Raw genomic sequence first — 17,009 nt, forward strand, 5'->3', positions numbered from 1 at the left:
CTCATCTCTCTGTATACGGCATTGGACTTATAGAAGTTATTATTTTCATAATTTTGTTCTTTACATGCTTTTGGTTAATTTTATTGTGCAAATTTTGGTAAAGTCTAGATGGGATACAGCTGCGGATACTCACATCAATATAGCATAATGTTTGTGACACTGTACAACAATAATTAATATTTTATACCACTGTGAGGGTTGGGTTAACGGTTAGGGTAGGGGTAGGCGGTAGTAAAATCAATTTAATGGGTAATTTAATAAATAATATTATTAACACTTGTTTTAACTACTGTTTTTACAATATTGTGATGGTTGGGTTTAGGGTTGGGGTAGGGGTAGACGTTAATAAAATACAATTTAATGGGTAATTTAATAAATAATATGAATAATACTTGATTTAATTACTGTTTTTACATTATTGTGAGGGTTCTGTTTAGGTAGGGGTAGGGGTAGACGTTAATGAAATACAATTTAATGTGTAATTTAATAAATAATATAAATAATACTTGATTTAATTACTGTTTTTACATTATTGTGAGGGTTGGGTTTAGGTAGGGGTAGGGGTAGACGTTAATAAAATACAATTTAATGGGTAATTTATTAAATAATATGAATAATACTTGATTTAATTACTGTTTTTACATTATTGTGAGGGTTGGGCTTAGGTAGGGGTAGACGATAATAAAATACAATTTAATGAGAAATTTAATAAATAATATGAATAATACTTGGTTTAATTACTGTTTTTACAATATTGTGATGGTTGGGTTTAGGGTTGGGGTAGGGTTAACCTTAATAAAATACAATTTAATGAGTAAACTTGACTTGCCTTTTTAGATAGGATGGTGGGCAAAATGGTTACCACGGGCCAACTTTGGCCTACAGGCTCTAGTTTGGGCATCTCTGGTCTAAACAGTGTTGCGAAATAAGTAAAATGTTACAATCTAAAGTCACTTATTTAAAAAAGTTTCTAAATGAGACTTTTTAAGGAAAGTAGCCTTATAATGTAAACGTATGCATGTGTTGTTATTTTGCATGCATTTTTGTTTTTTAAAGTGTAATATAGGTTAAAAATTATAATATATTACTTGTTTACTCAACACTGCTTATAATTAATCAAATTAAATAATATAATATATAATAAGGAATAATAATTTTTATTGTTAAAATTAAAATCACAGTACACACCGTGGCTCAGTGGTTAGCACTGTCGCCTCACAGCAAGAAGGTGTTGCCGGTTCGAGTTCTGTCTCAGTTGGCATTTCTGTGAGGAGTTTGAATGTCCTCCTTGTGTTGTCGTGGTTTTCCCCCACAAGACCAAACCAAACACATGCGCTATAGGTGAACTGAATAAACTAAATTGGGCGTAGTGTATGAGTGTTTCCCAGTACTGGGTTGCAGTTGGAAGGGCATCCGCTGTGTAAAACATATGCTGAATAAGTTGGTGGTCCATTCCACTGTGGTGACCCCTGATGAATAAAGGGACCAAGCCGAAGGAGAATGAATGAATGAAAATCGCAGTACTGTGTGTGATAATACTGAACACAAGATGGCGCCATTGAAACTTACAAGAGGACAGACAAAACAAACAAGTGTGTCAGATTTACATGGCTGTTGTCAAAATGTGGCATTATAATGTCGATTTTAAATCATTCTGATCAGCACCAGTATTCATCACAGCAATTATAAACATGTTGGCAAATCAAATACGAGTATGATGACAAAAATATTAGGCAGAAGGTTTTGTAAGCACAATTTATTGGCACACAAAATGGCAAAGCATACATACAAGACTTTGGATATGACACAAAAAACACCTCTGCTAAATATTTTACAAACTGTGCAGAGTTTCAATAATACAAGGTTTAAACAGTGGGTGCCTGATAATTTATTGGTTTTGGAAATACCCCAGGCTTTGAGATAATACGTTTCTAGTGACAAATTAGAGAGAGACAAAGAAACAGATTAATTAAAAAATATTTGGCTGTTTGTCATCATCATCATCATCATCATTGCAATCTTCCATTCAAACAGTAAAACGCACTGCGACTCTTAAAGGGACTTCAAGAAATGTCCAATGTACAGAATATGAAGAGGATTTTTGTGTATCTAGCTACATAAATACAGAAAGTAGTATGAAACTGATCACATGACTTGCATTTTTTTTTAAAAATGATTAATTTTTAAATAAAAAAAGCAGTTTTAATATATATTAAAAGCATGAAGACATAATGAATGTTATTTAAACTCATAAAGAACTGAATATTTGTGGTTGGATTTACAGTAATATGTCCAGTGCATCTGGAAAGTATAGCGCTTCACTTTTTCCACATTTGTTGATGTTACAGCCTTATTCCAAAATGGATTAAATTAATTTATTTCCTCAAAATACCCCATAATGACAATGTGAAAAAATATTTTTGGAAATTGTTGCAAATTTATTCAACATAAAAAACCTGAAAAATCTCATGTACAGAAGTATTGACAGCCTTTGCTGTGAAGCTCTAATTGAGCTCAGGTACATTCTGTTTCCACTGATCATTCTTGAGATGTTTCAGCAGCTTCATTAGAGTTCACCTATTATTAACTTAGTAAATTCAGTTGATTGGACATGATTTGAAAAGGCCTAAACCTGTCTATTTAAGTTCCCAGGGTTGACAGTGCATGTCAAAGCACAAACCACGCATGAAGACAAAGGAATTGACTGTAGACCGCTGAGACAAGATTCTCTCGAGGCACAAGGCGGGGGAAGGTTATAGAAAAACTTCTGCTGCTCTGAAAGTTCCAATGAGCACAGTGGCCTCCATCATCCGTAAGTGGAAGATGTTTGGAACCACCACAACTCTTCCTAGAGCTAGCCGGCCATCTAAGCTGAGTAATTGGGGGAGAAGGGCCTTAGTCAGGGAGGTGATCAATGTCCTGATGGTCACTCTGTCTGAGCTCCAGCGTTTTTCTGTGGAGAGAGGAGAACCTTACAGAAGGACAACCATCTGTGCAGCAATCCACCAATCAGGCCTGTATGGTAGAGCGGCCAGACAGAAGCCGCTCCCCGCCTGGAATTTGCCAAAAAGCATCTGAAGGACGCTCAGACCATAAGAAACAAAATTCTCTGGTCTGATGAGACTAAAATTGAACTCTTTGGAGTGAATGCCAGGCATTACGTTTGGAGAAAACTAGGCGCCGCTCATCACCAGGCTAATACCATCCCTACAGTGAAGCATGGTGGTGGCAGCATCATGCTGTGGGGATGTTTTTCAGCAGCAGGAACTGGAAGACCAGTCAGGATAGAGGGAAAGATGAATGCAGCAATGTACAGAGACATCCTGAACGGAAACCTGCTTGAGTGCTCTTGACCTCGGACTGGGGCTACGGTTCATCTTCCAGCAGGACAATGACCCAAAGCACACCACAAAAATATCAATGGAGTGGCTTCACAACAACTCTGTGAATGTCCTTGAGTGGCCCACCCAGAGCCCAGACCTAAATCCTATTGAACATCTCTGGAGAGATCTGAAAATGGCTGTACACCATCACTTTCCATCCAACCTGATAGAGCTTGAGAGGTACAGCAAAGAGGAATGGGCAAAAATTCCCAAAGACAGGTGTGCCAAGCTTGTGGCATCATATTCAAAAAGACTTGAGGCTGTAATTGCTGCCAAAGGTGCATCAACAAAGTATTGAGCAAAGGCTGTGATACTTCTGTACATGTGATTTTTCAGGTTTTTTATGTTTAATAAATTTGCAACAATTTCAAAAACTCTTTTTTCACATTGTCATTATGGGGGATTTTGGGTAGAGTTTTGAGGAAATAAATGAATTTAACCCATTTTGAAATAAGGCTGTAACACAAAAAAGGGGAAAAAAATTGAAGCACTATGAACATTTTCCGCATGCACTGTATTTAATATAATCATTTCTCAGTATGAAGTTCATTCCTGAGTATGAAATATGAAAGAAACAATCAAAACGTTGTGGAAACAGCTGAAGGTCTGATGGCTTCAGTGACATCAGACATCCTTGCTATCATCATAAATCTGGTTTCCGAGCTTCCGACATGATCAAAAAATCTTGAAATAAACTTCATGCAGAAACATATCATGATGAAAGATGCTTTTCATTTATGCCTGCCAGTCCAAAAAGGTATAGGAGGAGAAACACAAAATATCACAAATTAATAAAATAACACACTGACTCCGAAATCAAATATTGTAATTAAAGTACAATCTGTTTTTTTTTGTCTTTGATAACACAGTCTGGTGTGTTGAAGGAACGTGAGGCATTTAATTGATAGCACAGGGAAAAGACAAAAAGCCAAACGAATTTCCAATAAAGATGCAAATGTTCAGGTATTGGTCTCTGCGGACACCTCTAATGCTTCAGTCTCCAGTGAGAAAACGATCAACATAAGCGTCTCTTCAGTGATTGGTTGATGTTGAGTTAGTCACTGTGCAGAAGTGTGATGAACTGCAAGACTGATGATAGTTTTTTTTACATTGATTATTGGGCTAAAGTTGTCCCAGATTCAAGTCTCTGTTAATTCAGTCCTCCAAGGGTCTGACTTCTTGCACAAGCTAGATGATGATTTGGAATAAAATCCAGAGAGCAAATATTGCTGCCAAAGTTTGGTCAGTGAATGTTACCCAAAATATTTCACCATTACCGCCATGACATGGGATTTACATCCCCAATTCCACAAAAAAAGGAAGTAATTTCATCATTTTGTAAAATGCAATAAATATCAAGAACCTGTGATTAGTTAATTCTCTCTTTGCAAGCAAAGATGGAGCATAACGCAACATTTTGTGAAAAAAAAAATTGTCAAATAAAAATAGATAAAGGACGGTACAAAGAATTTATGTCTTTGATCAGTTTTACCATACACTGCCTGAAAAAAGTCTTGTCATCGATCTGTTATAAGAGCAACAAATAATAACTTGACTTCTAGTTATTCATCATTTGGAAAAGTGGCAGAAGGTCGATTTTTCTAATGAATACTCTGTTGAACTGCATCCCAATCATCACAAATACTGCAGAAGACCTACTGGAACCCGCATGGAGCCAAGATTCTCACAGAAATCAGTCAAGTTTGGTGAAAGAAAAATCATGGTTACATGGTATCAAGACATTTGTGCTGCCCATTACATCACAAACCACAGGAGAGGGCAAATTCTTCAGCAGGATAGCGCTCCTTCTCATACTTCAGCCTTCCACATCAAAGTTCCTGAAAACAAAGGTCAAGGTGCTCCAGGATTGGCCAGCTCAGTGACCAGACATGAACTTTATTGAGCATGTGTGGGGTAAGATCAAGGAGGAGGCATTGAAGATGAATGCCATGATTGAAGTCCTGCAAGAACGCTTTCTTTGTTATTCCAGATGACTTTATTAATAAGTGATTTGAGTCATTGCAGAGATGTATGGATGCAGTCCTCCAAGCTCATGGGAGTCATACACAATCTTAAGTCTTTTTTCACTGCAGCATGACTTCATATTCTATACTGGACATTATTTCTGTTAATTGGCTTTTGTCTAAGCAAAGTCAGACCTTACTGTTCTAATGAAATAATTCAAAATCAAGGCCTGATCATATTTTATTTGGGTAAAATAAGTGTAATCTAGAGGCCTTTGCCTTTCATATAAGCCACTTCTGATACCAAATAATCAACTAGAAGTCAAGTTATTAATTGTTGTTCCTAAAACATGCATAGACGACAAGACCTTTGTCAGGTAGTGTAGACAGTATTAAATAATATTGTGAAAAGATGAAACCTTTTGTGGGATGCTTGTGGTTATTAGATCATTCTCTTAATGTGCTTCATCAAATAAAAATGAAGTGTTGTTTATTTTATAGAATATATTTGATTTGATAAGTGAAAACATCACAAGAGATCTTTGCTTTATACTGGTGTCAATTTAATAATATATATTTTTTTTATAATAATTGTCAATTATTCTTTAAAAAATAATTTAATTGACAAAAGTATAAAGCAGAGATTTCCTGTGAAGTTTTTACTTATTAAATGAATTTTTTTTTTTAAATTGGATTCAGCACAGGGCGGCACAGTGGCTCTCAGTGGTTATCACTATCACCTTACAGCAAAAAGGTCACTGGTTTGAGTCCCGGCTGGGTCAGTTGGCATTTCTGTGTGGAGTTTGCATGTTCTCCCAATGTAGGCGTGGGTTTCCTCCGGGTGCTCCTGTTTCCCCCACAAGTCCAAAAACATGAGCTATAGGTGAATTGAATAAACTAAATTGGCCGTAGTGTATGTGTGTGAATGTGAGAGTGTATGGGTGTTGTGCCGCTGTGGCGACCCTTGATAAATAAAGGGACTAAGCTGAAAGAAAATGAATGAATGAATGGATACAGCACATTCCAAGAATGATTTAATAAACATAGGCTTCCTATGAAAGGTTTCTTCTTTTCACGCTATTATTCAGTGGTGAAATTGGTGAAAGAAATACATTCTTTCTAATTAAAAAAATAAAATAAAATAAAATTATATATCAATTATTCCACTTGGCCAGGGGTGGGCAAACTCGGTCCTGGAGGGCTGGTGTCCTGCACAGTTTAGCTCCAACTCTGATCATACACACCTGCTTATAGATAATTAGTGATCTTGAAGACACTAATTAGCATGTTCAGGTGTGTTTGATTAGAGTTGAAGCTAAACTATGCAGGACACCGGCCCTCCAGGACCGAGTTTGCCCACCCCTGCACTTGGCTATCACACCTAAAGCTTTCACTGTTGTAGGCTGTGAAGTCAATTGAAATAACTAAGATCAGAGCCGTTAACACCAAGCACAATAACTGTAAATATAACAATAAACATAATTGCATTCACATATACAATTATAATTTTTAGTTTATGCTATTTTTGCATTACCTCCTTTTAACCAGCAGGTGTCTTCAGTGTGCTACAAGCGCATCTGACCAGTGAATTCAGCTCGTGTAATCAATCTAATCAAACAGTGAATTTAGCAATCATAGTCAGTGTAGTGGAATAAAAACAACACCAGTTTTTTCCCCTAGCATTTTCAAAGCAGTCAACCCAAAAATGCCAAAATTAGGACATATGAGGTACTTTTTTATTACTATCTATTTTCTCTTTTTTCCCATGGTATAACCAATTGTTTCTAAGATAGTCATTATTCATTCATTAATTTTCCTTTGGCTTAGTCCCTTATTTATCAGGGGTCGCCACAGCAGAATGAACTGCCAACTATTCCAGCATATGTTTTACGCAGCGGATGCCCTTCCAGCCGCAACCCAGTACTGGGAAACACCCATACACTCTCATTCACACACATTATCTTTAAATAATGAAAAGAGGACTTAACATCAAGCAGAGCTTCTCCAGAATGTCGTCTGTAGCTTTGAATTGCACAAGCCCTTTATATTTCAATGGTTTCTGACCAATTGTCAGTGTTTTATTGTTTATTAGCTGAACAAAAATCGTCTGAAAGTGACCCCAACAATATTGCTTCTCTACATCTTTATCATTATAACTGTGGTCTGAACTCCTGTGGTCTGGTCTTATCCTGCTTGGTGTGAAAAGGCCTTTAAGGGATAGTTCACCCCAGAATTAAATTGCACCCACTATTTACTCTCCGTCTAGTGGTTACAAACCTTTATGAATTTCTTTCTTCTGTTAAGCACCAAAGAAGATATTGTGAAGAAAGCTGAAAACTGGTAACCATTGACTTCTATAATAGGGAAAACAAATACTATGGAAGTCAGGTTTTCCAGCATTCTTCAAAATATCTTCTTTTGTGTTTAACAGAAGAAAGAAACTCACAAAGGTTTGAAACAAGTGAAAGTACAGTAATGACCTGTCATTTATTACTGTACTACACGATGACACAATTTCATTTTCTGGGTCAAGAGTGTTTATCTAAAAATAATTGTTCATCAACCAATCAGAATCAAGCGTTCAACAGCTCCATAGTAAAAAGAGAATTAACATATCATATCTTTTAGTATAGTTTTTCTGGAATTGTGGTTGTAGATGATGGAGGGTATAAAGTGAGGTCCGAGGCATTGTGTTTGTCTCCTACTGCGAGGGCTGTGAGGCTGTGCTCTCTGGCTTGCTGTCTTGTCCTGTAGGTGGTTTGCTGTTCCAGGGACTGTTGTTGGCGAGCGCCGGCGAGCTCGTGAAGTCATCATCATCGTCCAGGCCGTTGGTGGCGTCGTATTGTGTGTTTTCTAGCCGTGTGATCAGACGCTCGTCTTCATCGCCAAACTCGCCACCCATCAGAGTGGGTTCACCGACCACCATCACATCCTGAAACACATACAGACACACAGTCAAAATCAAGACGATAATATATAGTGATTTAAGGTGCTTTTACACCTTGATATTTGTTTCGGAACCTGCCGCATTTGGCGCTTAGCTCAATTCCAATTTTTGGAAATGTTTGAACAATGCTATCCTGCCAAAACAATCGGTCTGAGATTGCCTAAATGAGGTGGTCTCGGCTCGGTTGAAAAATCTCTAGAGCTATATGGTTGTAGTGAGAAAACAATTTGATCCAACAAACTAACAAAGCAGGCCATATCACAATGTATTAGGGAATTGTGTATATATATATATAAACAGTGCATCCAAAAAAATCCTCAAAATTCAACCCACAATACCCCATAATGGCAAACTGAAAAAGGTATGATTTTCAAAAATTGTTGCAAATTATTAACAAAAAAAAAAAAAAAAAAACCTGAAAAATCACATGTGCATAAGTATTCACAGCCTAAGCTCAATACTTTGTTGATGCACCTTTGACAGCAATTACAGCCTCAAGCCTTTTTAATATGATGCCACAAGCTTGGCACACCAGTCTTTGGGAATTTTTGCCCATTCCTCTTTGCTGTACCTCTCAAACTCAATCAGGTTGGATGGAAAGTGATGGTGTACAGCCATTTTCAGATCTCTCCAGAGATGTTCAATAGGATTTAGGTCTGGCCTCTGGCTGGGCCACTCAAAGACATTCACTGAGTTGTTGTGAAGCCACTCCATTGATATTTTGGTGGTGTGCTTTGTATCATTGTCCTGCTGGAAGATGAACCGTCGCTCCAGTCTGAGGTCAAGAGCACTCTGAAGCAGGTTTTCATTCAGGATGTCTCTGTACATTGCTGCATTCATCTTTCCTCTATCCTGACTAGTTTTCTAGTTCCTGCTGCTGAAAAACACCCCCACAGCATGATGCTACCACCCCCATGCTTCACTGTAGGGATGGTATTAGCCTGGTAATGAGCGATGCCTGGTTTTCTCGAAACGTAACGCCTGGCATTCACTCCAAAGAGTTCAATTTTAGTCTCATCAGACCAGAGACTTTTGTTTCTTATGGTCTGAGAGTCCTTCAGATGCCTTTTGGCAAATTCCAGGCAGGGAGCGGCTTCCGTCTGGCCACTCCACCATACAGGCCTGATTGGTGGATTGCTGCAGAGATGGTTGTCCTTCTGTAAGGTTCTCCTCTCTCCACAGTAGAACGCTGGAGCTCAGACAGAGTGACCATCAGGATATTAATCACCTCCCTGACTAAGGCCATTCTCCCCCGATCACTCAGCTTAGATGGTCGGCCAGCTCTAGGAAAAGTTGTGGTGGTTCCAAACATCTTCCACTTACGGATGATGGAGGCCACTGTGCCCATCGGAACTTTCAGAGCAGCAGAAATTTTTCTGTAACCGTCCCCAGCCTGGTCAATCCTGTCTCGGAAGTCTACAGACAATTCCTTTATCTTCATGTTTGGTTTGTGCTTTGACATGCACTGTCAACCCTGGGACCTTATATAGACAGGTGTATGCCTTTTCAAATCTGTCAAATCAACTAAATTGACCACAGGTGAACTCCAATGAAGCTGCTGAAACATCTCAAGAATGATCAGTGGAAACAGAAATTACCTGAGCTCAGTTTAGAGCTTCACAGCAAAGGCTGTCAATACTTCTGTTCATGTGATTTTTCAGTTTTTTTTTTTTTATAAATTCGCAACAATTAAAAAAATATATTTTTTTACATTGTCATTATGGGGTATTGTGTGTAGAATTTTGAGGAAATATATTTGGGAATAAGGCTGTAACATAAAAAAATGTGGAAAAAGTGAAGCGCTATCAATACTTTCCAGGTGCACCGTGTATATATATATGGTCATAAAAAGAGAGATGTGTAGGTGTCATTTCTACCGGTAAATATGTGTTATGTCAAACACAAAAGTAAACTGACTAAACTGTCTAACTGAACTAAGACGTTGACATTTTGAAAGTTGAGACATGCAGAAAGTGTTTGCCATTTTATGTCCTGCCAGCTCACAGTCATTTTATTTTCATATGTGAACCATTTTTCGTTGACAAAAATCATTTATCAATAAAATTTACACTGGACCCGCTCTCTGTACACACACACACGCACGCACGCACGCACGCACGCACGCACACTTCTTCAGCTCTTTTACTGATCATCGTGTTGAGAGCTTTGGCTGAGACCCCAGAGTCACCGTCAGTCCTTCCCACCCTCTGCTTCTTAATTACTCTCATTCATTAAGGTGGGCTTTTTGACTAAATAACAATATCCACACACTGATTTGTCAATTTGCATAGCTAATTAAGTCATTAGCTGAAATGTTACCGATTAGGAAAAAAAAGTACTCCGCTTGCCAACGAGCCTTGAATTTACCATCTGTTTTATGAACGGCAACTGTCGCCCTGCAGTGCGAGTGTTAAACCAAGATCAAACACACACACATAATGGAGCCTGTATGCGCACGCACATACACACACACACACACACATCCCACGACCCTACTCCTGAACCAAACCCTAACAAGAAACAATCTGCATTTCTGTGTATTATTCATATTATATATTCATATTCCACAAATTATGGAATACACACACACACACACACTCTCTCACACACACACACACACACACACACACACACACGCACACACACACACACACACTTGTACAGCTATCTTTATGGGGACTTCCCATAGAAGTAATGATTTTTATACTTGTCCTTACGGGGACCGAAAATGTCCCCACAAAGCCAAAATTGAATGCTATTACTATGTCTTGTGGGTACATTTGGTCACCGTAATGTTATGAATACAAGGTACACACACACGTACCTACGTACACACAAACATACACACACTACACCAAAGAAATACACTAAAAAAGTAAAAATGAACTGACATTGCTATACTTGTGGGGACTTTTGAATACATGCTATACACACACATAAACGCACACATACATGCATATATACATACGTACATATGCATGTATATATTTGGTCTCCATAATGTTATGAATACAAGACACACACACACATTACATCAAAAAATACACTTTTTGTGCACAATACACTTGTGGGCACAGACACATATGCATTCACACACATGCGCAGACACACATTACTTAAAAAAATGTACCAAAAAAGTCCATAAAACATAAAAATGAACTCACATTGCTATACTTGTGGGGACATTTGCTCCCCACAAAATCTGGAATACATGGTACACACACACACACACACACACACACACGCACAAACACACACACATACACGCACACGCACCCACCCACACACACACACACACACACACACACACACTCGTACATCTAACTTTATGAGGACTTCCAATAGATGTAATGATTTTTAGACTGTATAGGCTATATATTCTGTCCTCTTCCCCCAATCTCTAAACCCTTTAATTTTCAGAATACTTCTGTGTGATGTATGAGGTATTTTCCAAACATTGAAAATACCAAAAACACGGACAATTAACATAATATATCTCCACAAAGACTAAATTTACTGGTTTTCCTATATTTAGTCCCCATAACAATAAGAATACAAGGTACACACACACACACACACACACACGCACACACGCGCACACACACAAACACACACACTGGTTTCCAGCTGGTGGTTTGACAGAGAGATCTAATTGCTATCAAATAGAAAGGCTGTCCAGTACTCGGCTCTAATTAGATGTAGCCTGTATCTAAACTCACACTGAGCCCACACAACAAACCCGCTGCCCTCAGAGACTCGAGCAGCACCGAAAGCCCTCATTTCAGCAGGACGTTATTTTAGGACCCTCCACATAACCACACGACCATCCAACCTGTCAGCATCCCACAAGAAATCATAATTTCAGCACAAAATGATGACCACAAGGGGGCACTGTTGTAGTGCTGATGAATACAAGACCCCCCCCACTCCTCCTCCTTAAACGGGTGGTCACGTGATGAGCTCATTGTGATTGTGTTCACGTAGGAGTCCGATCAGGCAGCATGCGATGACTGAACAGACAAAGCCAAGTGTCCACGCTACACATGTATCCAGAGCGTTCCTCTCCATGACGCACAGACACAACCAGACCCGCTGCCTCAGTTGGGGAGGAAAATCAAGAGTGTTGCACACACACACACACACACACACACATGCACACACACACACACACACACACACACACACACACACACACACACACACACACACACACACACACACACACACATTCAAAGGCTCTATATGATAATGAGCACTGGCACAGAGCCAACTGCTCACACCAACAATTTTCTCTCTGCTTGTGTGAAAGTGTCGGGTGTCCTCAAAGTGATGGACGCTGACTACACCAGGACAAAATATATCCAATTAGACGGACTTACAAAAATCTCTAAGAAATAAAATTCTACTAAATATCTACTAAGGTTACTACAAAAGTATACTCTTAACAATAGCCAAAATACACTGTACTGGTCAATTTATTTTCTGTTTTAATCCAGAAATCATTAGAATATTAAGCAAAGATCAATTATTCATTCATTTTCTTATCGGCTTAGTCCCTTTATTAATCAGCGGTCACCACAGCGGAATGAACCTCCAACTTATCCAGCAAATGTTTTACACAGCGGATGCCCTTCCAGCCGCAACCCAACACTGGGAAACAATTAAATATCATGTTCCATGAAAATATTTAGTAACATTCCTACTGTAAATAGAAAAAACCTGTTTTTTTAAATGAGTAATATGCATAGCTAAAAGGGTAACTTTGACAATTGTACAGGAGATTTTCTCAATATTTAGATTCTTTGAACCCTCAGATTCCAGATGTTCAAATAGTGGCATCTCAAATATTGTGCTAATAAACATTGTTAAATAAAGTTAAATTATTATATATATATACACTTTCAAGAAGTACTTCATTCAATTAGAATTGTGTCTTTTATTATATTTAATATTGTTTTATTTTTCAAGTAATATATTTTAAGTTCAAATTATTAGCCCCCTTTGAATTCTTTACCAAATGATGTTTAACAGAGCAAGGAAATTTTCACAGTATGTCTGATAATATTTTTTCTCCTGGAGAAAGTCCTATTTGTTTTATTTAGAATAAATTTTTTTTTTATTAAATTTATTACAAATTTATTAGCCCCTTTAAGTTATATATTTTTTGATAGTCTACAGAACAAACCTTTGTAATGCATTAACTTGCCTAATTACCCTAACCTGTCTATCGAACTGTCTTGAAAATATCTTGTCAAATATTATTCACTGTCAAAATGTGTTGAAAAAATCTCTCTGTTAAACAGAAATTAGGGGAAAAAAATAAACAGGGGGGCTAATATTTCTAACTTCAACTATATATATTCAGCTATATATATATATATATATATATATATATATATATATATATATATATATATATATATATATATATATATATATATATATATATATATATATATATATATATATATATATATATATATATATATATATATATATTTCATTGGCTCAAGTGATCAAATTTAGATGTGAAACCATTACCATATTTTTTATTGTAAGAATGAACATTTTAGGGAATTGTTGTTTTGATTAAAGCTATACTTTTATGTTTAGAACAAAAAGAGAATTTAACTTAACTGACTTTCTTCAACAAGACAAATATGCTTTGTACCAGGTTATATAAAATTGGTCTCATGAAAATAGGAATATTGTTTAAGGTAAATTATCTATTTTTCATTTGGTCAAGTGATAAAATTTAGATGTGAACCATTACCCTACATTTTTTAATTGCATAAATAAAAGCTATTTTCCATGTTACTATTTATTTCATGATAATATAATATAAAATAATATAATATAATATAATATAATATAATATAATATAATATAATATAATATAATATAATATAATATAATATAATATAATATAATATAATATAATATAATATAATATAATATAATATAAATATAATATAGGTGGTTTATTCTGCTGTGGCAACCTTTAAAATAGACACTGGACCTTTGAAATAAAATAAAATGAAATGAAATGAAATGAAATGAAATGAAATGAAATGAAATGAAATGAAATGAAATGAAATGAAATGAAATAAAATAAAATTCAAAAAATTAAATTAAATTAAATTAAATTAAATTAAATTAAATTAAATTAAATTAAATTAATTTAATTTAATTTAATTTAATATAATATAATATAATATAATATAATATAATATAATATAATATAATATAATATAATATAATATAATATAATATAGGCGGTTTATGCTGCTGCGGCGACCTTTCAAATAGAGACTGGACCTTTGAAATAAATATAACATCATAACATAACATAATATAATATAATATAATATAATATAATATAATATAATATAATATAATATAATATAATATAATATAATATAATATAATATAATATAATATAATATAATATAATGTAACGTAACGTAACGTAACGTAACGTAACGTAACGTAACGTAACGTAACGTAACGTAACATAACATAATATAATAATATGTAAAGCGCTTTGTGTCCAGAAAAGCAATATATAAATGTAAAAATGAATTATTATAATTATTTTATTGGAATTGGATAGAGGTAAAATACACTATATCACTAAACATCACTTTTATCACTATTAAAAATGAGCTGAATGACAAAAAAGTTGGCTTGATGCACTAAAACCCAAACACACAAACACACACACACACACACACACATATATATTTTCCTCTGCCGTGCCATTGGAGCATGTAAACAAGCGTCTGTGTGTCTGCCAGACTGAGCCGCAGCACAGCAGTGTCTCTCCTCTCTAATCTCCTCGACGCCGTTCATGTATCCAATTGTCCCTGAACTCCAGGGGAAAAAGCCACGCACTACAAATCCCATCATCCATCTGCAAACAAATTTACCACCTCACAATACAACTCCCCAAAAACCTGCGTTTGACCCTGCGGCGTGAACCTGAGCGAACACATCGAGCGCCTGAAGAGGAAGCCTGGGGGATAAAGAGGCACTCTGGGGGAAAAAAAGCCTGGGAATTGGGGTTAAACACTGTAAGTGGCTAATACAGGAATTGAAAATGAGGGCTAAGGAGTCTCTCTGTGAAGCTGCTGAGAGTGTATTTACTTTGGCATTGGAACTGAATATGCTTTATAGTTGTGTCACGGCCCAAAGCTCAAACCATGAAGACCTCACATCACGTTACTGTAAAACAACCTTCTGACAGATATAGTGTCAGAACAGTCAATTCAGTTCTGTCATTCACACACAATTATCAATTCCAAACGTGCATTTGCCTTCTTAAAAGAAATATCAAAAATTAAATATATTTACCATCTTATCAACACAATTATGGTAAGAAAGGAATGTATGTTTTAGCTTTAGAAATACACTAACCGGCCACTTTATTAGGTACACCTGTCCAACTGCTCGTTAACGAAAATTTCTAGTCAGCCAATCACATGGCAGCAACTCAATGCATTTAGGCATGTAGAAATGGGAAAGACGATCGTCTGCAGTTCAAACCAAGCAGCAGAATGGGGAAGAATGATGATTTAAGTGACTTTGAACGTGGCATGATTGTTGGTGCCAGACGGGCTGCTCTGAGTATTTCCAGAAACTGCTGAACGCACAACATGTCGAACCTTGAGGCGGATGGGCTACAGCAGCAGAAGACCACACCGGGTGCCACTCCTGTAAGCTAAGAACAGCAAACTGAGGCTACAATTCACACAGGCTCACCAAAATCGGACAATAGAAGACTGGAAAAACGTTGCCTGGTCTGATGAGTCTTAATTTCTGCTGCAACATTTGAATGGTAGGGTCAGAATTTGGCGTCAACAACATAAAAGCATGGATCCATCCTGCCTTGTAAGGTTTAGGCTGGTGGTGATGGTGTAATAGTCTGGGGAATATTTCTTGGCACACTTTGGGCCCATTAGTACCAACTGCACATCGTGTCAACACCACAGCCTACCTGAGTATTGTTTATTGTTTCTGACCATGTCCAACCCTTTATGACCACAGTGTACCCATCTGTCATAAAGATCATCTCAGACTGGTTTCTCGAACATGACAATGAATTCACTGTACTCAAATGGCCTCCACAGTCACCAGATCTCAATCCAATAGAGCACCTTTGGGATGTGGTGGAGCGGGAGATTCACATCATGGATGTGCAGCTGACAAATCCGCAGTGCGTGATGCAATCATGTCAATATGGAGCAAAATCTCTGAGGAATATTTCCTTGTTAAATCGATGCCATGAAGGATTAAGCCATTTCTAAAGGCAAAAGGGAGTCCAAGCCGGTACTAGTAAAGTGTACCTAATAAAGTGGCCAGTGAGTGTAAGGGATAAGCAACGCATTATGAAAACATCATAAATTTACAATCGTTACTATATATTATAAGCCATAAAGTTGCCCTGAAATTACCTTTCTCATATTATTGCCACACATGCCAAATGGATTTTCTTGTATGATAATTTTTGGAGCTGATTCATAATTTTGGAGCACATGAGTTTTTATCTTTCACACATATATCAATTACATCCTTTATATATTGTGTGAAGTGGTTTTATTGACTGGTGCATAAAAAAGACATCCATATACATTTATGAATACCATATGGAATAGCTTAATTTGGAATTAAATACACAATACTGTACATTTTTAGATAATACTAATACTAGGATTA

General features: G+C 36.7%; 1 protein-coding gene across 2 annotated transcripts in view; it reads right to left on the reverse strand.

Annotated features, from left to right (window-relative positions):
* Positions 1 to 6,714: 6,714 nt before the first annotated feature.
* ldb2a (LIM domain binding 2a) overlaps positions 6,715 to 17,009 on the reverse strand; it is a 136,402-nt gene continuing 126,107 nt past the window's right edge. For both annotated transcript variants that reach the window (XM_056472535.1, XM_056472534.1), the window contains exon 9: positions 6,715 to 8,279. In XM_056472535.1, coding sequence (XP_056328510.1) covers positions 8,049 to 8,279 — 231 coding nt within the window. In that variant the 3' untranslated portion in view covers positions 6,715 to 8,048. The remainder of the gene's footprint in view (positions 8,280 to 17,009) is intronic.

Source organism: Danio aesculapii, chromosome 14 (assembly GCF_903798145.1).
Source record: "Danio aesculapii chromosome 14, fDanAes4.1, whole genome shotgun sequence".
NCBI lineage: Eukaryota > Metazoa > Chordata > Actinopteri > Cypriniformes > Danionidae > Danio > Danio aesculapii.